The 22,011-nt window shown below is 55.2% G+C and overlaps 4 protein-coding genes across 19 annotated transcripts in view; 1 reads left to right on the forward strand and 3 right to left on the reverse strand.

Moving 5' to 3' along the window:
• Positions 1 to 21: 21 nt before the first annotated feature.
• NPRL2 (NPR2 like, GATOR1 complex subunit) lies at positions 22 to 3,261 on the reverse strand. 5 transcript variants are annotated; one of them, XM_047775019.1, is made up of 11 exons: positions 3,024 to 3,258; positions 2,519 to 2,610; positions 2,249 to 2,417; positions 1,987 to 2,095; positions 1,480 to 1,616; positions 1,291 to 1,388; positions 1,136 to 1,172; positions 926 to 1,019; positions 731 to 848; positions 325 to 467; positions 22 to 238 (listed from the first exon to the last, which is right to left on the reverse strand). In XM_047775019.1, the coding sequence occupies exons 1-11, from the start codon at positions 3,027 to 3,029 to the stop codon at positions 171 to 173; spliced, it is 1,071 nt and encodes a 356-aa protein (XP_047630975.1). In that variant the 5' UTR covers positions 3,030 to 3,258; the 3' UTR covers positions 22 to 170. The 5 variants fall into 5 exon arrangements, 4 of the variants coding, with proteins under 4 accessions (XP_047630975.1, XP_047630965.1, XP_047630990.1 ...); XM_047775009.1 differs by having other exon boundaries at positions 3,126 to 3,254; XM_047775034.1 differs by having other exon boundaries at positions 2,249 to 2,412; positions 3,126 to 3,162.
• A 166-nt stretch (positions 3,262 to 3,427) lies between these two features.
• Positions 3,428 to 6,108, forward strand: LOC125124870 (transmembrane reductase CYB561D2). Its single transcript, XM_047775109.1, has 4 exons — positions 3,428 to 3,517; positions 3,940 to 4,091; positions 4,550 to 4,587; positions 5,253 to 6,108. Exons 2-4 carry the CDS (start codon positions 3,965 to 3,967, stop codon positions 5,754 to 5,756), a joined length of 669 nt encoding a protein of 222 aa, XP_047631065.1. The 5' UTR covers positions 3,428 to 3,517; positions 3,940 to 3,964; the 3' UTR covers positions 5,757 to 6,108.
• A 671-nt stretch (positions 6,109 to 6,779) lies between these two features.
• On the reverse strand, positions 6,780 to 12,012 carry TMEM115 (transmembrane protein 115). 2 transcript variants are annotated; one of them, XM_047775054.1, is made up of 3 exons: positions 10,633 to 12,012; positions 9,609 to 9,661; positions 7,441 to 7,571 (listed from the first exon to the last, which is right to left on the reverse strand). In XM_047775054.1, exons 1-2 carry the CDS (start codon positions 11,481 to 11,483, stop codon positions 9,643 to 9,645), a joined length of 870 nt encoding a protein of 289 aa, XP_047631010.1. In that variant the 5' UTR covers positions 11,484 to 12,012; the 3' UTR covers positions 7,441 to 7,571; positions 9,609 to 9,642. The 2 variants fall into 2 exon arrangements, with proteins under 2 accessions (XP_047631001.1, XP_047631010.1); XM_047775045.1 differs by lacking the exon at positions 9,609 to 9,661 and having other exon boundaries at positions 6,780 to 7,571; positions 10,633 to 12,004.
• Positions 12,013 to 14,038: 2,026 nt separating this feature from the next.
• Positions 14,039 to 22,011, reverse strand: part of CACNA2D2 (calcium voltage-gated channel auxiliary subunit alpha2delta 2) — a 144,645-nt gene continuing 136,672 nt past the window's right edge. The window contains exons 24-38 of one of the 11 annotated variants that reach the window (XM_047775225.1): positions 19,745 to 19,842; positions 19,433 to 19,523; positions 19,263 to 19,325; positions 19,014 to 19,117; positions 18,641 to 18,739; positions 18,460 to 18,548; positions 18,203 to 18,250; positions 17,897 to 17,968; positions 17,387 to 17,539; positions 17,181 to 17,233; positions 17,008 to 17,063; positions 16,745 to 16,871; positions 16,544 to 16,653; positions 16,372 to 16,454; positions 14,039 to 16,267 (exon numbers count right to left, since the gene is read on the reverse strand). In XM_047775225.1, coding sequence (XP_047631181.1) covers positions 16,127 to 16,267; positions 16,372 to 16,454; positions 16,544 to 16,653; positions 16,745 to 16,871; positions 17,008 to 17,063; positions 17,181 to 17,233; positions 17,387 to 17,539; positions 17,897 to 17,968; positions 18,203 to 18,250; positions 18,460 to 18,548; positions 18,641 to 18,739; positions 19,014 to 19,117; positions 19,263 to 19,325; positions 19,433 to 19,523; positions 19,745 to 19,842 — 1,387 coding nt within the window. In that variant the 3' untranslated portion in view covers positions 14,039 to 16,126. Of the gene's footprint in view, positions 16,268 to 16,371; positions 16,461 to 16,543; positions 16,654 to 16,744; positions 16,872 to 17,007; positions 17,064 to 17,180; positions 17,234 to 17,386; positions 17,543 to 17,896; positions 17,969 to 18,202; positions 18,254 to 18,459; positions 18,549 to 18,640; positions 18,740 to 19,013; positions 19,118 to 19,262; positions 19,326 to 19,432; positions 19,524 to 19,744; positions 19,843 to 22,011 lie in introns of all 11 variants that reach the window. The other 10 variants (XM_047775162.1, XM_047775152.1, XM_047775133.1 and 7 more) reach the window with 10 other exon arrangements.

Consider the following 22,011-nt stretch of genomic DNA (forward strand, 5'->3'; position numbering starts at 1 on the left):
AGAGTTGGTACTCAATAATGGTAAGTTGAAATACATTACTTTATTTACAGAAATGGGGGTCAACCTTGAGACCGAATGGCCTAGTTTTCTGCTCTATTCCTCATGCACCAGGCAGGGCTTAGCTGGAGAGAGCAGCCATAGCTGTGTGCCTAGTTTAGCTCCCATCAGCCTCACTTCCAGCAGATGATGATGTTGGGGTCGTTTTCCAGCCGTTCATCCAGCTCTTGGTAGCTCATGCCTGGGTGGTGTAGTGGAGGAGAGGTCAGCAGCCTTGGCTTGGCCACCCTGCTCTGATCCTACCTCAACTGTCCTGCCTGCCTCTACCTGTTTTACAGCAGATCTCATCGTAGCTGTGGCAGCCTGTATAAAGCCTGGCAGGGTGGCTCCGCTCCTCCCGAGACACCCGCACAGGATACTTCTGCAGTCTCCGGATGAGATTCTTCATAAGCCCGAACTGGATCAGCTTCCTAGGGTGAGGGTTGAGGGAGGAAGGGGTGATGTTCTAGCCAGCTCTGCTTCTAGCCAGGCCAGTCTCCCCTCCAGTTTTGTCTCAGTGACCAGGATAGCCTCCAAACCCATCACCTCAAGGAAATCCTCCTGGAGCAGCAGTGCCACATGATTCTGTTCACTGGGGATCTCCTTTTTTTCTCTCTGACCCAGAGCTACAGAGAGACCCAGAGAGTGTACTGCCCTCAGGAAAACCCCTCATGTCCCAGGGGTCCCCTCTGACCGTTCATCAACGTGCTGCAGCTGTTGGGGGTGGCGGCCAATGAGATCTCTCACAGTAGTGCCAGGGCTCAGACTACAGTACAGCTGGAACACATCCCGAAGACTGGCCCTCTTGTGCCCTGTAGGCATCAGGGGTTAGCTCTCCAGGTGGCTCTGCCCTCCCTGAGATGGCCTCCCTCAGAGCTTGTGCCAGTACCTTGCTTGGTCACGTAGGATAGACATGCCTCCTGCAGGGTCTTGTCATCTACCAGGTCCTGGACCTTGGGTGTTGGGCAGTACACATTGGAGTACTGGAGGGGAGTAAGAAGCACAGGGGCCTGAGCGAGGGGCTTGGAAGTGTGAACAGTCCCAGGTGGGCCCAGCCACATGGTCCATTCTCCACTTAATCAGACCCAGACTTGCCTACCTGGAGGATGGACACCAGTGTCACAACACCATAGTACCTGGGGAGACAGTTGCACTCAGCTTCTGAGGGCCATGCCTTCCCAGCCCTCTTACTCAGGCCCCTGGTCCCTTCCTGATTAGAGACCCCGTCCTGGGTGTCACTGTTGCCCTACTCACAGCAGGTTCTGGATGGCGATGCGCACCAGGTTGAGCTCCACGTCTGCTTCAGCTGAAATCTTCTGGACATGGCGGAAACCATCAATGTAGGGCAGGATCTGGGCAGGGCACAGCAAGGTCATTAGGGGTGGGATGAAGTCAGGACTGTGACCAGCCACAGACTTTGAAAGCCAGGGAGGGCTAGCATACCTGTTGTGTGGTGAGGTCCCACTGCGAGTTGAAGAAATCCTCCTTGTCTTTGGTAAAGACAGGCACATCATATTCCTGGGCCACAGGAGGATCAGGCCGTTGCTCAATGACCTTCAAGTGGATGGTGTTGGATTCATCTGCAGGGGACCCACCCATATCCTCAGTGCCCCCTCTTCGAAGAGGTCCACAATTACCATCCAGTCCTCCCAGCAACCCTTGAGGCAGGCAGGTGGCTCTGGGTAGGGCCAATCTTCTCCTTTTATCGAGCAAGACACTGAGGTCCTGAGAGGGGAAGAAACATGCCCACGGAGCAGAGCCAGGGAGCTCTACTGGCCTCCCCTCCCCAGCCCCATCACGCACTGGACCCTGGACATCATCAGCCCAGCTTATAGCTATCTTGGTCACCAATTTGTTCATGAGTCTTGTCCTTGGCTAGGCTCACCTTCCTCTGCTACTTTCCCATCCCTCCCCAACACCTTTGCTATTCTTGCAGAGGCTGGGCCATACCGATGGGCAAAGTGCACCGGCCTGAAGCATTTAGCTCCTCCAGCAAGATAGTCATGATGGGCACCAACTTCTGCTTGCTCTCCTCCGTGGACACGAAGCTGCTCTCTAGCTGGATGGAGCAAGGACAGCATGGTGGGCACACCCCAGGACCCTTAGCTGGCATCCCGCCTTGGCAAGCTCTCAGGTCCAGAGGGCTTTGGAAACATGCAACACCTTCCCTAACTCTGCCTGCCCATCCACCCAAGACCATCATGTTGCAAACCTCCAGTGTGGTCAGGTAGCCAGCCAGCTTTTTGACAATGGGCTCCAGGGCACAGGTCTTGGCCTGGGCATCACAGACAAAGCCTAGGTTGAAGAGCAGGGCATTGCGGCTGTACTTCTTGTGCTCAATGCACACAGGGCAGCCGATCAGTTTCTTTTCCATGGCTGTGCTGGACCAGGGGAACAGGTGGGAAAAGAGTCAGGTTTCTCCCATCCCCAAGTCTTTCCACACCTCCTGGCAACCTTCCCTCCCTTCCAGCTAGGGCCTCACACAGTGATGAGCTTGTTCTGCAGCTCTGGCTTGGTGATGATGTACACCTGGACAGTGTCAAACAGCTCCCGGGAGATGAAGTCTTCCGGGACCTGAAGGAAAAGAGTGGCAAGAAGTTCTTGTGGATCTTGTAACCAGGCAGGGTATACAGGGTGACCCCCAAGGCCTAAGTCCTCTTCTTCAGGGTTTCTCCCCCCTCTCATCCACCCAGGCCTATTACTCTTTTGTGTTTCCAAACACACACTATGTTCTCACCTACCTCTGGCTTTTGCATATGCTATTCCCTCTACCTGGCATACTCCTTCCTCACCTTAATTTCTACGTATCCAGGGATACTAGTGGACTACCTATTCACACCGCTCCTAGGACCTGGCGCCTCCCCTGGGCCCCCAGAGCCGATTTCCCCTAATCACTGCCTAGGTGATGTTTGCCTCGCTGAGAGCCTGGGACTGGGTCTGAATATCCTCTTGGTTCACGATTCTCCGCGAGTGGAGGAGTGGCGTGCCTGCATGCAGAGTGGGGCACGGGGTTCCACCGCTTCCAGGCAGCCAGCTGAACTCTCCCGAGGGTTCCTCTATCCCACAAGCCCCGCGAGCCCGGATGGCACCTGATAGGTGATCTTGGGTCCCAGCGTGGGGTGGAACTCGCTGAAGAATATGCATTCGATGCGGCAGCCACTGCCCATGGTGCTGGTGGGGTCCAGGTCGGTAGCTGGCTTCTCTATCCCGGGGAACACCTGTCAGAAACAGCTCAGTCTCGGGCAGCCTGGTCAAATACGCCTGCGCGCTGACACGCCCACGAACCCATCGGCTCAATAGCGCCTGCGCAGCGCGACTCAGCCCTGTGGCTGCGGAGGGGACTGTTCCAGGAAGTCTTGGGTGGGTAGGCGTCGCACCCGGAAGTTAAGCGGCTCCGCGACGGAGCGGCAGTGCGAGCGGCAGAGCCCCGAGTATCCCATTTTTTTCGGGAGGAAACCACCGCATCGGGTCGGCGCTGCGGGTGAGGCAGGCGAATCCCTGGCGTGGCGGTGCAGCATGCTAGCGACACGTGGGGAAGCTGTGTGCAAAGGGATTCAGGCTGTAATTTCCACGCAGCCGGGAACTACAGTTCCCGCAGTGCTTCACTACTTTCCAGCAGGCGCTCCCGCCCGGCGACGGCGTAGTGCACGCTGGGATTTGTAGTCTATTACATGGCCTTGGGACGTCTACCTGGAAGGTGGGCTAGTTAATGATCAGTACCAATTTAGATGGGGGTACACGCTGACAGGCCACCAGTCCTCTACTGTTCCTGCTGCCAGCCTTAGTACTGTCCCTTCCTACTTTAACTTCTTCGAAGAGAGTGGCATTCCTGCCCTCCCAACCCTTGCTCCAGTGAGAAGAGTAGACCCTGGAGACCCTTGTTCACTGTTACTATGCTTTCAGGCTACAGCCACCGGCCTGGTTGACCATGGCCCTTTCTGTGGAGACTGAGTCGCACATATACCGAGCTCTGCGCATTGCCTCTGGGGCTGCTGCCCACCTTGTGGCCCTGGGCTTCACCATCTTTGTGGCTGTACTTGCCAGGCCTGGCTCCAGTAAGTAGAGTTCAGAGTCGACTTTTGGAAAGGAAAGTGCCACTTTTCTTGGTGACTAGAGACAATAGGAAGCCTTAGTTCTGACTCCTGGGAAAAGTCTGGCTAGCTGAGGGACATGCTATGCTGGAGGGATAATTAGGGTGGAGTGGATGAGAGTGGGGACTCTACCAGCTTGGCTAGGCCCCACAGAATACCTGGCTTCCCTTGTCTTGGTGTTCCAGTTTTACAAAGTGCAGGGGGAAGGAGGGAGGACTGCCAGAGGAGTGGCAAAGCATGGCCTCTGATCCATGGATGGACCAGGAAGAGAGAATGGTTATAGGGTCAGTTTGTTGCAGCAACAAAGGGGATTACATTTTGGCAGCACCTCCTTGGGTGATGGGCTGCTCATTTTCCTCAATCTGTGAAAATTGGTGTGGCTGGGTTCTTCTTGCTTTTAAGGCTTACTCTTCTCATTCCAGGTCTCTTCTCCTGGCACCCCGTGCTTATGTGTCTGGCTGTAAGTAGTGGGCCTGGCCAGCTGTAAGGGGTGGGGGGGAATATAGCTGTGGGTGTTGGTCTTAGAGGTCTCTAAATGGTAAGGGACACTTAATAGCTGTTTGGAGGGATGGGAATATGGGCTTGGCAGAACTGCATGCTCCAACTCCTGCCCATAGTTGATATCCGAAATTTGAACCAAAGTATTCAAGATGCAGGGTCAAGGGTTTGTCTAAGCACAGAATGAGGCTTGATCTATTTCTAGGCAGGAAGCTTAGAATATGCATTTGGGTATACCTGTGTCCCTTTTCACCTTCATTTATAGTGATGCATCTAACTTTCCCTGAAACAGTGCACCCGTGTGGCCAACTTCTGCCATGAAATTGTATCCAATCCTGTGTCAGGGAAACAAAGCTTGTGAATCATTTATAACTGCCCCATCTCAAATCCTGTGTTTGCTGGGTAACAGCAGAGATGACATTTCAGAATAGCACCTAGGAAGAAGTGTGGAGAGGTACCCCTTGCTGGTTAACTGGAGCAGATGTTCTGTTCCAGAAGGAGTTGCCCCACCAAAGAGACGACAGGCCAGAGAATGAAGGGGAATCTAGTAGCTTAGGTTATATCTAAAGCTCTCTTCCTTTCTGTTGGGCAGCACTCTCATTTAGTGTCCCATTTTTGTCTCCCCAGTTCTCTTTCCTGATGACGGAGGCACTGCTGGTATTCTCTCCTGAGAGTTCGCTGCTGCGCTCCCTGTCGCGGAAGGGCCGAGCACGCTGTCACTGGGTACTGCAGCTGCTGGCCCTGTTGTGTGCACTGCTGGGCCTGGGCCTTGTCATTCTCCATAAGGAACAACTCGGCAAAGCCCACCTGGCCACATGGCATGGGCGGGCAGGACTGCTAGCTGTGCTGTGGGCAGGGCTGCAGTGCTCAGGTGGGGTGGGGCTGCTCTACCCCAAACTGTTGCCCCGTTGGCCCCTGGCCAAGCTCAAGCTGTACCATGCCACTTCTGGGCTGGTGGGCTACCTCCTGGGTAGTGCCAGCCTCTTGTTGGGCATGTGTTCACTGTGGTTCACCGCCACAGTCACTGGTGGGGTCTGGTACCTGGCTGTGCTATGCCCTGTGATTACCAGCTTAGTCATCATGAACCAGGTGAGCAACGCCTACCTGTACCGCAAAAGGATCCAGCCATGAGCTCTTCCCAGCCTAGGGGAAGCCTGGATTTGCCCCTCAGTGTGCTAACTGAGGCTGAGACCTTCTGGACTCTTCTCCGCTGACTCAGTCATGGGACACCTCAGGCACTAGGGCCATCAAGGGTAGCCAGAGTCCTGCGTGTGTGACATTTTTGCTTGCTCCTCATGCTGGAGTACCCCTTCCCCTTTTCCTTCTTTCTCTATTCCCAAAGGAGTTTCATGGATCATGTGTCTGGATGAAGTCGAGGTTGCAAGACTGTCTTCCCCTTCCCCCCATACCAGCAACTCTACTTGTGCTGGAATGTCCAGAAATTACAGAAGAGAAAAAGTAAAATAAAAAAAAAAAAAAAGGCTGAAAGACTGGAAGGAAAAGCCCAGAGTTTGAAAGAGTTCTTTCCAATGCCATAAGCATGAAAAAATGGGCAGCTGGGCAAGACGGGGACACATCCCTGGCTGCTCTCTGAGGGGCTTAAGCTCTCCTGGCACACCAGCCCCCCAGGATCTGGCTGCTAAGTGTCCCCATGCCACCAGTAGTCCCTAGAGCTATAGCTGTGAATGGTGCACTGTGTCCTTGCAGTCTCCCAGCTGCCCACTGTGCTGGTATCCAGACTGTGGTTGTCAGATCTGGACAGTCACAGGATGGGAGCTCAGGGTGGGCTGCCTCTACAGGAGTTAAGCACTGAGCACTGTCTTAGAGATGAGCCACAGATAAGAACAACTCCTTATGATAGAGAGGCCCTTGATCATCAGATCCCCTAGACAGGGCCACCCTGGCCAGATAGTACAGGGAGAGAGAAAAGCAAGGGTCCGAGATGACAGGTCTGGGAAGCCTGTTTAACAGTGGGTGTGTGGTAGTGGGGGACGGGAGCATGGTGGGGATAAGGGAATGAACACAGTGGGCTTTTTATTCAGCTGGAGTAGCCTTGGGGACCAAGCCCTTGAACCTAGAGTAAAGTCCCTGGCTAACTCTGCAACAGAGCACGATGAGGGAGTTGTACAAGGTGGTCCAGCAGAGCCCAGGAGCCATACTCAAAGAACTGCTTTATTGATACTGTGAGGCTGGGCTTGGCTGCCCACTCAAGTGGTCCTGTAGAAAATACCTGGGAGCTGTGACTGTTCTGGCCCAGAAGCAGCCATGGCCACAGCAGAAAGAATCAGAAATCTTGACGTGAACATAGTCTTTCTGGGGGTGGGTGGGGATGTGCAGCCCTGTGCCGGCTCCTGCACTGGCTGGACCCCCAGAACATTTTTGGCAAATTCTTGCCTTGGCTCAGGGCTTTCGCAACCAGTATTAGGTGTGGGGGTTGGCCCAGGACCCATGGCACAAGTGTCCCTACAGCCACTTGCTTGGGGCTGCTTGCAGAGGTACAGTCTTACCTCAGATGGCCCAGGCTGGCTGATGCTTCAGAGGCCCTGTGCCTGGCATAGTGGTTGTCTGGACTTGGAACCAGGTAGCAAGAGTCCTGGGTAGTGTTGGCGAGAAATAGCAGAAGGCTGTGCAACCCCGATCAGGCCTTCTTTCCTCTCCTCAGAGCAGTCAGTGCCCTGGAGTAGCTGAGAGGGTGTCAAGGGGGGCTTGGGAGAGGAGGCTACACTCAAGGTGGTCTGGAGTTACTGCTTCGGGGGAGCTGCCTCAAAGGTGATCAGGCTAGATTCTGGGACAGCCCCCTTCCCGGGAAATGTGGGGGCCTTGTCTAAGGGCAGGGGGCTGTCCACCTTGACCCCAGCTTCCTCTTCATCGTCGTCCATGTTGGGCCAGACGGACTGATCTTCCACTCTCTTCAGCCGCTCATTGAGGGCCTTCAGAGCCAGTTGCCTGGAACAGGGGAAAGATGACAAGTCACTCTGGGTCTGGCCTTGGCTCATGCCCTACACTCTTCCCCATGAAACTGACTTGCCTTACCACTCAGACTTCTCTTCCTATCTTACAATCCTGTGTGTTCCCCTTTCCCATGCAGGGCACAGGGTTCCCCAGGGATTTGATTAGGGCCTACTCTGCTATCAGAATGAGGATCCAAAGGCTGAGAAGGCCAGGTGCATGCCTGCCAGCCTGCCAGCCTGCCCCAGGCCAGCTCTGGGAATGGTTCTGGGGATGGTGCCTAAGATTGGGCAGAGCTGATATCCCAGGACAGATGGTAGAAGGGCAGGTCCCTGGACAGGTGAGTTTCTGCCAGGCACCAGCACTGAATTCAAGGAGAGGGTTATTACTTCTTCTGTCCTTGTTAGGAGCATTATGGGCTTCCTGGCAAGGGTGTGTGGGGAAGTTTGGAACTTAAGCACCTACCGTGGTTCTCAGGCTGGGAAGCAGGGCCAACTTGGGTCAGCCCACCCCTCCAACTGACTCTAGTATTCTCCTCCCCAGAATTCCCAAAGCCACCAGGGCCTGTGTTAGAGCAGGAATACACCGCGTACTTGCAGGAAGAGAGGAAGGAGAAATAGCCCACGTGGATAGGGCACAGGCCAGAGCCTACGGTTCCACTGGGCAGACCCCTGGAGACCCCACACTGCAGGGAAGTGGGAAAGTTCGCTAGAAGAAGGTACATACAAGCATTTGGGACCCTACCCACCAGGAGGTGTGATGCCCGTAATGCCAGATAATGTTTCCAGTAGTGGCCACTGTGGACGCCTGATGCCTCAAACTCTGTGCCACTAGCATGGAGGAGTTGTAAAGCTTTCCAAGTTCCAGCAGAGAACCAAAATCTCCACCATGCCAGAGAACATGACAGGAGGGGCAACAAGAACACAGGCATAGAAAGCCAAAGCACACTTCCACTCTTTCCTCTAGCCTGGCACATGGCAGGTTGGTACAGACAGGACAGTCCTTCCCTGCTGCTACCCAGGCTCATTCTGTTTAAAGCCTACCAAGGCAGAGAGATAGTGGCAGGCTAATCCATCACTTTGTCACAAGGGTCAAAGATAGGAAACCCTGCCTCCACTATTAGTAGCCCGTTGGGTGAGGGAGTGGCATGCACCCAGATGTCAAACTGGTTGGAGGAGTAGCCCCTATCCCCAAGTAGGTAACAATCACAAGACTGTGCCAAAGAACCCACTCCTTAACACCTCATCCAAATGTGCTTCCACGTGTCTATTTTCTTGGGCGTGCAGAGGTTTTTCAAATGTCCAGCCAATCCCAACAATCCAAGATCTCTCAATTGAGGAGGGGCCACCACTGTGGCCTGGGCCCACCTGAATAGCTTTAAGGGCAGCTCAGTCCCCCCGCCCCCGCCTGCCGGCTTCTTAGGGCCACACCCACAGCATATGGAGGGTCTCAGGCTAGGGGTCAAATCGGAGTTGTAGCTGCCGGCCTACACCACAGCCACAGCAGGATCCAAGCCGCATCTGTTAACTACACCACAGCTCACAGCAATGCCAGATCCTTAACCCCCTGAGCCAGGAATCAAACCCGCAACCTCATGGTTCCTAGTTGGATTCGTTTCTGCAGCACCACAACGGGAACTCCAAGGACAGCTCGATTTCTACCCGGACCGGCCCTCCTGGCCGCATCACTCCACTTAATAGAGACCCCGGTCTTGAGGATTCATCAGCCATAGAGACACAAACTGTAGGGCCCATAATTATGCTCTGCAACCTGCCATGTGTACTTTTCAACACCTGCCACCTTGGAATATAGTAATCTGTGGCCCTTTCCCAGCTGGAAACTTCAAGAAAAGGGTGTGTCCCACACTCTACAGCCCCAGTGGAGAGTAAGTGCAGGGATGACTCCAGCTGAATTCATAAAGCTGCCTAAGAACCCATTTCACAAGTGAGAAAAAGCAGAAGCTTTTGACAGACGTAGAAAGTAGGAACAGAACCTACTCTAGATTTCATTTCTCAAGTAACTGCGTCAACAAACCTCAAGAATAATGTTGGAAACAGAGCTGTGACTACTATAGTGAGTCCACAGACCTGTGAGAGAGAGAGAAAGAGCTGGATTAAAAAAGATCTGTCCTGGAGTTCCTGCTGTAGCTCAGTGGTAACAAACCCAACTAGTATCCATGACGATGTAGGTTTGATCCCTGGCCTCGCTCCGTGAGCGAGGTGTTGCCGTGAGCTGTGGCAGCTGCAGCTCCAATTTGATCCCTAGCCTGGTAACTTCCATAGGTTACAGGTGTAGCCCTAAAAAGCAAAAAAAAAAAAAAAAAATCTGTCCTGCCCTGGCCAAGGTGCATTAAGTGAATAATTCACTGGGACTCCTGGTGGTACTAATGGGTAGGTTTACAGATAATGAGAAAGTCAATGCATTCCCTAATGTGGTCAGTAGGCTCCCTCCGTGGGTCACATGGCTGTCTCCTGGGTTTGGTGACATGCTTCCCAGAGTGGGGTGTGGGGGGCATGGCTAAGTCTAGTTATACACCAGGCTTCCTTCTCAATAAATAAAAGGCAGAGAAGCACGGCATCGGAATTAAGGCCCAGAGAGAGGGTATAGATTAGCGTTTGGAAGCTGCGGTGGCCCCAACCACCTCTTAAGGATCCCAAGACTCCTCCTCTGTCCCTCTCTCACAGGAGAAAAAGGACCACCAGCTTGATTCTGGTTCCCACAGGCCCAGCGTCTAGGATTCTGAGACAAGCCCAGTGTTAAGTGTACCTCACTCTCTATTAGCCCTTCATGCAGCTCCAAAGGAGGCAGGGCATTTCTGGAGACTGAAGTGGCCTGAGTGGTGATAAGGGAACTTTTACTCCCTAATTTTGCAAAGCACTTCCTGCAGCCTAGACACCTAAATGCTGATCTCAAGGCCCCAAACTGGACTTTCTCTTTCTGAATCTACCCAACATCTGACTGTAGGCTGCCAGCCTATGTACAGGAAGCACCTCAACAGATGGAATGTGACTTCATCAGTAAATACGCTCTTAACAAGGTTTGGAAGATCCCACGGTACCTTCTCCGCTCTGCATCTTGAGGGTCTGTGCCTGGGAGGCTGATGGTGATGGAAGATGGTGCGCCCACATCATAGCGCTTCACTGTCTTCTGGCATATCTTTACCTTCACCAGGAGGCCATGTACCAAGTTCGCCAACAGCCCCACCACAGGCTGCAGGATCTCAGGGAAGAAGGTGGCGAAAGCAAAGTGGTCGGCCATGTCTCCTCGGCCTCGGCTATGGCGCTGGTAGAAGCGAAGATACACCCAACTGGAGAGCAGCCCAAAGCCATAGGAGGCCAGCGCTGGGCTCTGGAGTAGTGTGGCCAGCCGCAGCAGCAACAGCAGCCCCAACAGCAGCATGGGCACCACACTGACACGCACCTGGGGCACTCGGAGCACCACACAGTCCCCCATGGTTTGCTTGAGTGCCACCAAGACACCACCTAGGAAGCCCAGGGAGCCGTGAATGCGGATAGTAAAAAGGTACACCAAGTTGAAGGAAGCCATGTAGGTGAGGAGGTAGGCGAAGGCCCCCAGCAGCCCCACAGATACGTTCACCACTGAGAAGAAGATGAGCAGCTCCAAGGCTCCCCAGAGGGGCTCCAGCAAACGTCCAGCTACCACCACTGTGGCCAGGCTAATGGCCACATCCCACACATGCTGTTCCATCAGCCCATGGGTGGCCAGGGTCCAGATCCAGAAGTTGGGTGGAAAGAGATAGCCTGGGGTGACAGCCAGGCAGCTCGTGTCCACGGCAAAGGACAGCAGGTAGAGGAATAGTACAGCCGCACACAGAGCCTTCACCACCACGCTGGCGCTGGCCAGGATGGCCCCCAAGTGTTGGCGGGCGCCCGGTAAGGCGCGCTGCATCTTCCCAGCTGGCTTCGGTCTGAGGGAAGGGTTTAGTGGGCTAGGGGCCTCCCCGGGGCCTCGTCCAAGTCCGGCCCCGACGGGAGGCCCGGGCCCGGCCTAGTCAATGGCCTATGGCCCGGGTGAAAGCTCCACTTCCGGTCAGGTCGACTCCGGTCATAAACGGCAGAGCCGGGCCTGGTCGCCGGACCGGGGACTAGGCCCCTAGCAGGGGATCTGAGGGAAGGCCCTGGGTAGCTTCTGCACGCCCGCCTGGTCTCCCTGCAGGCCCCACGCCACACCGACGGGTCTGGAGGTGATCTCAGGGTTCGATCTCCTCCATCCACTCTGGGATCCTACGGTCCGCGCGGCACTGGAGCCTAGTTCTGGGCCGGAGTCAAGTCTGATCAGTCCCGCCTCGGCCTGGGTCTCGGCTTCGACTCTACCTCCTCCCTTCTCAAGCGCCGACAAACAGGGGCGCTGCGCCTGCGCGCCCCGGGCGGCGGCAGGATGCCCTCTGAGCGTCGGCCTTGCGGCTCCACTGCATGCTGGGATAAGGAGTCCTGGGCCGGAGCCGGAACCAGCGGAAATCAGGATTCCGGGTAGAACACGTCCCAGGAGGCTGTGCGTCGGGCTGTTCCTGTTGGTGGTGAGAAAAGCGTGTGCTTGGGAGTTGTAGTTCCCAGGACCGTTTCTGCCAGATCTCTGGAGGTGGGGGAAGGTGCACTAGCATCGCTAACCTTGAGAGAGCGGCGAATACCAGCGGCAGCACAACCGCAGGTCACACACTTGATGAATTTCCCATGAGGAGTGGCTCAGTGTATGCCTGTACACCTGGGTGGGTGTCTCCTTGCGGGCAGGTATGCGGGTAAGAATGCTGGATGATCCACTGGGCGCGAACTCCAGGAATTAAGGCGGTCTGCTGTATGCCTGATTCAGGTTGGAATTCTTGCTTTGCTATTTGGCGGCTGTGTGACATTGGCCAAATTCCTGAACTTTGTTGAAAATCAGTTTCATGGACAGGAAAATGGAGATGATGACTGTACTTACTGTGAGGATCCAAGGGGACTGGGCTGTAAAATGCCAGTCTACTCTGGGCGCTCAGTGAGGGTGTTGCCCTGGCTGCCCTTGTTACAAATGAGGTGGAGCCAGTACTTGAACTAAGGCCTCCAGTCCCCAAATGGGTGATGTTGGGCCACTCTCAGTGGCTCTCCTCCCCACCACAGACAATCGCTGACCATCATGAAGAGAGGTCTCTCCACAAACTTGAGTCAGGCTGGCCTGGGGCCCCCACTTCAGTGCAATGGTGGCTTCAGGCAGGTTGTGTCCTGTGCAAATTGATTTTTTTTTTATATTGAGTTACATTTTAAACAGTTGTAAAATAAAGTACATTTATGAAGTGCAGAATCCCTTCCTTTCCACCGCTCATCTCAGTTCAGCTGCCACTGTGCATAGCCTACCAGGTTACAAAAGGTGTTGCTGTCCTTTATCTTTGGCATCCCACTGGATGCTGCCCCAGTGTAGGATTGCCAGATTGAGCAAATCAAGAGGGCACTCAGTTAAATTTGAATTTCAGGTAAACAATAATTTTTTCAGTATAAGCACGACCCCAGTTTTTAGCATTGCTTTGTCCCATGCAGTGTTGGTAACATACTAAATATTTGTTGATTATCTGAAATAACAAATTTGACTGGATGTTCAGTATTTTATACTCCAGGATTTTTGGGACTGCTGCAGAGCATGGGAGCTGTCCAGAGGTTGCTAGTTAGGCTTTGCTCTGTGGCCTGCCCTTGTGGAGTGAGGAAAGTTGTCTTCACTAAGGCCTGGAATGCCATCTTTCATTTATTTACCATCCAAGTTCCCCCAGCCATAGGCCACCTCCTTTCTGAAAACTTTACTGGTTTCTTGCTCTTCTTATCTGGGAGAAAAGAGTTCTCCTGTCTCAGTTTGTTCATCTGGGATATGGGGATAAACTAGTATCCAACTCTTAGGTTGTGGTGAGGACTTAGCTGGGTGAGTGCAGAGTTTGGAGGGTGTATTCTAAGAGAGTAAGTGTCAGAAGCACTGGGAAACCTCTGCACTGGTGGCTATAAGTCTTTCCCCTTGAAAAGAACTTGAAGGTCACACAGAAGAGAGCTATTAAGAGAGCTGGCTTTAAAATGGACAAGGGTTAAAAAACAAAACAAAAAAACGGACAAGGGTATAGCGCTTTCCAGAGGAAGTCCGAAAGGATTTGCAGAAGCTGACTCAGAGTTGTGTTCCAATGTCGGTGGCCTCTGAGAGCACCAGGCCTCCACTGGGCTGGGAAGGAGCAGCCATCATGCTTGTGGGTGGGCCAGACCCCGGCCTCCTCTGGACTGGGTGCTCAAGGACCAGGTACTCACTCTTTGCTCCAAGTGGGGGACCTGCTCACTTGGCCCAGGTGGTCTGACCCTATGGTCAGAAGCCTGCTTAAACCAGCATCTCATCTCCATCTTATTTGCTCCACGGTCTTGGCCTTGAGCCTCTGGGAAACTCCCCCCCCCCCCCCCTTAAAGACAGTGTTTCCTGGAGGCTTTTGAAAACATTACACAAGACAAAAGATTCTGCCACCTAGGAGGCCTGGGAAGCATCATGCCCTCCACCCACTGGATTGCTATGGCCTTCACTCCCAGTTGAGTGGTCAGTGTGGGTCTGAGGTCATATCTTCAAGCCACCCAATCCACAGTCAGAGGCACACATAGTGGATGGGAACCATTTGAAGTGAAAATATGAACATTATTTAATAACTGATCTTCTGTAATAAACCATTTGAAAATATTTTACAAGGAATCACACACACAATATTTTACAAAGTTTTCTTGACTTTTTTGTCACTGTTGTTTTTCTGACTTGTCTGTACAAAATACAACAACCAAAAAAAAAGGGCAGATAAAAGGAAATGGCCCCCTAGTCCCCCACAGATCCCCCGAGCCCGAGGTGAGGGGGTAGCCAGGTCGGGTGGGTGATGAGAAAGATCAGACCCAGCTGGGGGTTGGACAACTACCTGATGGGAATTGTTTTGTCTGCTTTTCTGTTTTTTAAACTTAAAATATATATTAATTTTTCTGTATATGTTTCTTATTTTTATATTCTCCATTGAGCACCTGACTACACTACAGTTACACACACGCCCCTGCAAGACATGGCTGGCATCTAGGCTGGGTGTACAGCATGGGCGCCCACCCTGGCACCAGCAGCGGGCATGGACACACACTGAGAAAGCGACAAGCAACGTGACATTAATTAACGGAGCCATTAATTAATGCATCACCCTCCCCCCTCCTCCCAGTCCATCTGAGCCCCGTGGCAACATTCCCCTGCCCTCAGTCCCCCAATGGCCCCCAGGCCAAGATACCTTTGGGGGAAATGACCAGAATGAATGGTGTGAAGAGATGTGCCCAGGCCCCAGCCTCTGCGTGTGCACAGAGTGTGTATATGTGTGTATGTATGGGCAAGTGTGTGTTTAGCAGGGAGGAGCAGTTTGGCCAGGGAGTGTGTGTGTGAGTGGGAAGGAGACAGGGAGTGGGCACAGGCCTGAGTGTGTAAGGGCCAGATTGGGGGTGGGATGACCCAGCTAGGAGTGATCAAGTCACCCCTAAGGCAAAGGGCGATGTTTGGTGAGCGTTCCTCTGCTGAGGGGTGCAGGCAGTGGCATGTGGTCCCATGGGGGCGGCCTGACACTAGAGAGAAATGGTTACAATGAGCACCTGGTGGGGTCAGGGGCATTTAGGGGACACTGGCAGCTAGTGTGGGACAGAAGGGTCTTCACTCCTTGCCCCAGCATTTGGCACTGTTTGACATTCAGCTTTAGAGACAGAGGACCAGCTAGGCGGCAGGTCAGATTAGAGGCGGACGGTGAGCAGGAGATGGAGTGTGCATGTGCCAAGCCTCCCACCAACCCCTCACCCTGTGTAAGGCTTCGTGAGCCCCCACCCTGACCCTACCCCATGGTGTGTGTGTGTCTGCATGCGTCTGTGCGTGTTTGTGTCCTGGCTATGTCTAATCTAATGTGAGTCCAGTTTCTGCCCTCAGGGCTCCAGGTGTGTAAGGGATTGTGTTTTAGCCAGTGTCACTGTCACTGTCCTGCCCCCTGCAGGGCTTGGGGAGGGAGAGGTGGCTATAGGCCTGAGAGAGGCAAGAACTCATTGGGGGACTGCCCCTGGGACCTCTCTCCTGCCAGGACTTAAGCTGGGATGCACAGGCCTCAAAGTGCCCATCTCAACTTCCTTCATTATTCCCAGAGAATCCAGGTTTGGTCCTGGGTGGGGCAAAAGGGCCAGGCTAGAGGAGTCTTGCTGGGGCAAGGCCTAGGTCTTCCACACAAAGGGAGCCTCCGGGCAGGGTGAGCAGTGGAGGCCTGGTTTGGCATCAGTACTGTGGCCTTCCTGGCCCAGCCCTCAGGGGTAGGTGAGTCCAGTGGGAATGAGGGGTCTGGGGACACTTGGACAGTTCAGCGGTGGTACTGGCTTGGGGGGGTCAAAGACCTGTGGCACCTTCCTTTGGGACCCCCCCCCCCTTCCAAGGCGCAGACTCTTGGGAAGCCAGGCGCATCAGATTCTTCAGCGAGGGAGCTGGGAGGCTCTAAGGGAGGTGGTGTGGGGAGAGGAAGCAGGGGAGGGAGGCCTGGGGTTGGGAGGGGGCGCTCAGAGGTGGCGAGAGGCATGGGCGTGGACTTGAGGCTGTGGCCGGGGAGGCAGGCCTAGGAGGAGCAGCAGCTGCAGGGACACCAGGACGCCCAACGACGGCGGGAAGGAGGCTCCACGGCCGCAGTCTGAAGTATCTTCCTGCGGTAAGAGAAGAGAAGCAGCTGGTCGGACGGGACGGGCAGAGGGGGCGAAGGGCCGCGCTAGCCCTGGGGGAAGAGAGCTACACGTTAAGGCCTCCTCACCGTGGCATTGTAGTCGAAGCAGATGTGTGGGCCTCTCCGGTATCGTGGTCTCTGCACCAGTTCACACTGCTCCGGGCCGTCCGCTGGGCATGGGTGGGGAGTCAAGGAGGCGGCGGCAGGGAGGGGACACGAGGGGCGGGAGGGGGCGCGGGGAGCGGCGCGGGCAGGATACAGTGTGTTTCCTTCTGCAGCAGCCGGCCTGCCTCACACTGGCTGCACATCGGCTTCTCGGCCACCACGAAGAGAAGGTTGGTGTTGGTCAGCCTCTGCGCGTGGAAGAGCCTGGAGACAGCACAAAAGGGCGGGGCGCCGAGGTTCGCCCCACCCTCCGCCCCACCTCGCCCCGCCCCCCTGGCTAGCTCCCGGCGCGCACCTGGAACAGTTTCCGCAGTCGATGATAGCGTTGTAGGAGGCGTTCACCGAACCGAAGTAGTACTGGGTCTGTTTCATGACGCAGCTGCTCTCGCGCACCTCCGGGTTCCCTTCGGCCTCCGCCGGGTCTGTGAAGGCCCAGAGCGCCTCAGCCCCACCCCTACACACCCTGAGCCTCGCCCAGCTGTAAGCCTGGCCCTCCCTTTGGGGTCAGTCTCAGATTGGGAAAGGGCTTTAAAGAAAGGCATCCAAAGCCCTACCTACCTGCGTGGAACCAGCTGTGGTAGATAATGCCATAGAGAAGCTGCTGGAACAAAGACCTGCAGGGCATGGGCCACTAAGTGGGAGTGGTCAGCAGAGGCCAGTACTATGCTCCATTTCTCTCCAGCTCTTCTGGCCAGAGCACCCTCCCTCTCCCATTTTCCCCTCCTACTCACCAGGCCGCAGCAGAGGTCCACCAAGCTAGGTTAAGGAAGTCTGCAATGGTGGGCTGCAGCGGAGAGAGTGGCATGGGCTCCCACTGCTGCCTCTGGACCCATGTCACCTCCAGCTTTCTTGTTGGTGGTTGGGGGGGGGGTCATGTGTGAGCAGGTCTCCCAGCCCTCCCACACCCTCCTTCAGGCCAGGCATTGCTGGAGCTCACCACAAAGATGCCTCGGGGTGCAGATCCCAAGTTGCCTGGGGGCTGGGGAGCACAGGCCGCTTGATAGTCATAGGACTCCTTGCGGGTGTAGAAGGAGTTATTGTAGAGTGCCAGCATCAGGTTGGCATCCACCTCACTGAAGAACCTGCCCACCTGCTGGGAGGGAGTGGTAGTCACAGGGATGGCGGTGCCACACCCCCAGAAGGCTCACACCCGAACTGCCTCTTCCCTTTTTTTTTTTTTTTTTGCTTTTTAGGGCCGCACCCATGGCATATGGAGGTTCCCAGGCTAGGGGTCGAATTGGAGCTACAGCTGCCAGCCTACGCCACAGCCACAGCAACGCCAGATCCGAGCCGCATCTGTGACCTACACCACAGCTCACGGCAACGCCGGATCCTTAACCCACTGAGCAAGGCCAGGGATCGAACCTGCAAACTCATGGATACTAGTCGGTTTCATTTCCACTGCGCCACAACGGGAACTCCCTTCCATCCTCTTCCTGACCCTCACCTGGTCCCACTGATGGTTCTGGTTTGACAGTACCAGGAATCCCCCGTCGTCAATGAGGACACAGAGCAGGTCCTGGGGGCAGGGGTTGGGTGGGGGGAGAAAGATGGAGAGGGGCTTGGGCCCAGATCTTCCTCCCCAGGCCTTGGCAGTCCAGTGGCTGAGTGGAGGGAGTCCCATTCCCCAGTTCTGGTAAAGCTGAAGTCAGGGTGGGATGTTGAGCTCTATTGGCCAAGGGATAGGCTAGGAACTGTAGCTGGGACTAAGGTGTTCAGGAGAGGGGTAAGCTAGGGTTCAGGGCACACATACCTCATTGTTAACTTCGCAGTCCATCTCACAGTGGCTGCTGGGGCCGCACTGCTGGGTAGAGAACAAAGACCATAAGGTGGCCACCAGTTTTCCCCCTCCCGTCACCTTTTATACATGGGGTTCCCTGGGTCATCTGCAATAGCCCCTAACCTCTCCAGAGGCAATAGAGCCACACTGAGTGGGAGGACTCGTAGGGGTTCCTGGGGACACCAGAATGGCTACTGCTGGGCTTTCTGCCCCCATCCCTGACCAAATACCTTCTGAGGCTGGTCCTGGTGGGTACGGTTGCTGGCTAGCACCTTGAACTTCTCAGCCCATGCCTCTAGGTCCAGTTTCACGCCCACGACTATGGGGGAGAGCAAGGGGCCATTAATAGCTACCTACCTGGGCAGCACACTGCCCACTGTCTCTTTCCCCACCTCCGTCCTGGGTACTCACCTGCTGGTCTCAGTGTGCGTCCGCCTAGGCTGAGCTCCACAGCCGTGCTGACCAGGATGCCCACCGTGTCATTCTCCAGCTCCAGTGGCCTTAAAAGGGCTGGGGTGTGTGGGGTGGGGTGGTCAGGAGTAGGGTCCGGCAACCATACTGACCATTCTAGTGCTGGGCTCTGTGAGCCCATGAGCCTAAGCCAAGGCTGACCTCAGCCTAAGCAGCCAATATAGTGTTTGGCCCAGCATAGCCCTTTTTATCTGCCCCAGTTCCAGCCAGCCTCCTGTTTGAGAGGAGCCTCACAGAGTTGAGCCTAGCCACTGCTAAGCAGATAGGGAAGCCTCAGCTTCCCCTGCTGCTGTGCACCTGGGAGGACACTCACCATCCTGATGCGGTGGCTTGAAGACGTAGCCATGGTTATCTAGGCTGCGGCGATAGAAGCTGGCATTGAAGGGCTCGGGGTTCTCTGTCCAGTCCTCAGCTGCCCTGGTCACCCGAGACAGGCAGAGGTTGGTGGAAGGGTGGCATGTGGGGGCGATGGTCTCAGCAGATGCAAGGAGGGCTCTGGGTAGCGGTACAGGCGGAGTCCCAGGGAAGGGCAGGGTGTTGGGTAGTGGGGCAGGTCACTTACTTGTTGGGGAATACGCGAGTGATGCCGCCATCAGTGGCAGCGAACACGGCCAGAAGGCTGTACCTGGGGGCAGCAGGGAGGTGAGGTCACAGACCTGCTTTCTGCAGGGCAGGGCCAGGGCCTCTGGGCCCATCCCAGCTTCCTGCCCCCACAGGCTGGGTGGTGCCTACGTGTTGAGATCCTGGTCCCGCCACACACGCTCCACCAGCTGCTGTGTGATGCCTGTGTCCAAGATCAGGTTGTGCAGAAGGAAGTTGTTGCCTGGAATGGGAGGGTTGGGGTGGAGGAAGTATCTTCATGTGGATGCCTGCCCACTCTCCTCGCCATCCCCAAGGCTCCCAGCCTGGCCCAGGAACTGGCCCAGGACCTGCCCTTGGCTTGGGCCTGCATGTTTCCACACCTTCCCATTCTCTGGGTTCCTCTGGGCTGCCCCCTTGCTGCCTGGGCACTGCCCAGACCCAGCTACCCCACCAGGCACTTACACTGCTTGGAGTCTGGAGTCACTTTCTCCATGAGCTCAATGAAGTTTTTCAGGAACTCGGTGTTGTTGTCTGAAGCATTCAGGTCCTTGCAATACTCTCTGGAGGTGGGGAGGGGCAAGAAGAACGGGCTTGGGGGACTGGACAGGGAACAGGGTTGAGGCTTCCCAACAGGCCTGCCTGGCTATTTGTTGAGAAGTCCAGGCCACAGGGAGGGGCGTGTATATTCTTACAAGCTGCAGCGACTATGTGCCGGCAGCTGCCAGGCCTGGACAGGGGCAGAGCTGACCTGGTTGGGTGTAGGAAGCAGAAAATGACGGTCTGCTTCCTCCACCCAAATAGGTTCTCCCTTCTGGGCTTGGCCCTCCAGAGCTTCCCACCTCTCTTGTGTAGCTGGAGCCAGATGGTGCACCTGGAAGGCCCCAGGAATTGCCTTATGGCCAGCTCGTCCACGTGTGTGCTGCAGCATTCCATGGGCACAGTGGGTAGAATCCCAGTACCGGCTTAGTCAGCATGAGTCTAAGACCTCATCCTGCCACTTCCTGGTTGTGTACCTTTGGGCAATTCACTCAAGCTCCTTGAGCCTCAGTTTTTTTCATCATACCATGGAGGGTGTCAGGAAGTCACTGGGAACATGTGGGTCCTTGGATTGGCTGTTCCCTCTGCCCAGAATGCCTTCCCCCAGAGAACACAAGGGAGTGGGGAGAGCTGCTTGGGGTTCTGCTCCCCAGGAAGTCTTGGCGAGCTGTCCTTTTTACCCTGGTAGGTGGAGCTGTCTTTCTTGCTTGCCCTCTCATCCATACCCCTGCCACCAGAGACCTCCTTGCTGGGCTGTATGGCAGCAGCTTTGTGGGATTTTTTTTTTCTTTTTTGCTTTCTAGGGCTGCACCTGTGGCATGTGGAGGTTCCCAGGCTAGAGGTCAAATCAGAGCTACAGCTGCCAGCCTACGCCACAGCCACAGCAACGCCGGATCAGAGCTGCATCTGTGACCTACACCACAGCTTGCGGCAATGCTGGATCCTTAAGCCACTGAGCAAGGCCAGGGATTGAACCCATATCCTCAAGGATACTAGTCAGATTCATTTCCACTGCACCACAGCAGGAACTCCCTGTGGGAATTTTTTAAATGCTCTGGTTCTCCAGGCTGTGTGAGGGCCTACAAATTGGTGACAATACCTGGGACTGGATCTCAGCCCCTACTTGCTCCCTGGCTCCCAGGGCCTTCACGTGGAACAAGCCTGCATCTCTGTGTGAGAAGGCCATATCTGATCTGCCCAGAGTGACACCCACACATCTATACTTGAGATGCAAGTCACCTCAAGTCCCTCCCTCTCACATAGTATGCACATTTACACTCACCTAACACATATGCATTGAGCTCTCCTGTGCCAAAGATACAGAGAGGACAAAAACAAACATGGTCCCTGCCCTCAGAGCTCCCTCAGGGTCCTGTGGGCCACACAGGCCTTCTCACACATTCCCACAGTCACAGATGCACACAGCCACCCCACATGTACATTCGGACTCATAAATGTACATGATGACTCACAAATACAAACACACATTTACAGAGAGTCACAGAGTACTCTGTGGGTGCATGCACGCACGTGCACACACCAAGGTTAGGAGTGTCCAGAGCCCTCGTGTGGTGCTTGGGAGTGCTCATGGGTCTCTGTTACACCTACCTGCCCCCATCCAAAGCCCAGGCCACACAGGAGGGCTTCACCACTCAGGGGCCTGCTGGCCTCCTCAGACATGGGCCAACAGACAGAGGGTGTACACATGAGGGTGCATACCAGGGATGGTCCAGGCCCAGGCCTGTGCTGGGCCTTGACCCCTTAGTTGCCAGAGCAGCTCTTCACAGCCCCGACCCGTCTTCCCTGTACCTCCCCTCAAACTCAGTGAGTCACCACACGTGGACCAGGCACTGCTGACGTGGACTCTGGCTAGCTCAGCCCCCACACCCACACAAACACTGACTGACACAGGACAAGGATGGGTGCAGGGTGGGGGTGGGGTGAGGAGGGCACCACAAACCAGAGCAGCAGCTGCCCAGTGAGGGGTGTGCTTCAGACAGCCAGCTCAGGGCAGAAAGGGCTTCTTCCTGGTGGCCTGGGAGGGCAAGGAAAGTCAGCAGTCTAGAGCCCTCTCATCTCAGGCCTGGTGGGAGCTGAAGCTGTGGGCAGCTGACTACTGCTGCCTGGTGTGGCTACATGGCCCAGGTATGCACGCAGCCGCACATACAGGGCTATGCATGGCGGGGCGACAC

This window comes from Phacochoerus africanus, chromosome 1 (assembly GCF_016906955.1).
Source record: "Phacochoerus africanus isolate WHEZ1 chromosome 1, ROS_Pafr_v1, whole genome shotgun sequence".
Classification (NCBI taxonomy): Eukaryota; Metazoa; Chordata; class Mammalia; order Artiodactyla; family Suidae; genus Phacochoerus; species Phacochoerus africanus.

Bases quoted from the DNA above. Each gene is read 5' to 3' on its own strand.
- NPRL2 (XM_047774999.1), bottom strand. From the start codon at position 2,721: ATGAGAGGGGGGAGAAACCCTGAAGAAGAGGACTTAGGCCTTGGGGGT. The intron at 2,418-2,518 runs GTGAGGCCCTAG...CCCCTGGTCCAG, and splicing joins CAGAACAAGCTCATCACTGT to CACAGCCATGGAAAAGAAAC. The intron at 1,173-1,290 runs GTGAGTAGGGCA...CTGTCTCCCCAG, and splicing joins ATCGCCATCCAGAACCTGCT to GTACTATGGTGTTGTGACAC.
- LOC125124870 (XM_047775109.1), top strand. From the start codon at position 3,965: ATGGCCCTTTCTGTGGAGACTGAGTCGCACATATACCGAGCTCTGCGC. The intron at 4,092-4,549 runs GTAAGTAGAGTT...TTCTCATTCCAG, and splicing joins ACTTGCCAGGCCTGGCTCCA to GTCTCTTCTCCTGGCACCCC. The intron at 4,588-5,252 runs GTAAGTAGTGGG...TTGTCTCCCCAG, and splicing joins CCGTGCTTATGTGTCTGGCT to TTCTCTTTCCTGATGACGGA.
- TMEM115 (XM_047775045.1), bottom strand. From the start codon at position 11,483: ATGCAGCGCGCCTTACCGGGCGCCCGCCAACACTTGGGGGCCATCCTG. The intron at 7,572-10,632 runs GTACCGTGGGAT...CCCCTGTTCCAG, and splicing joins CAAGATGCAGAGCGGAGAAG to GCAACTGGCTCTGAAGGCCC.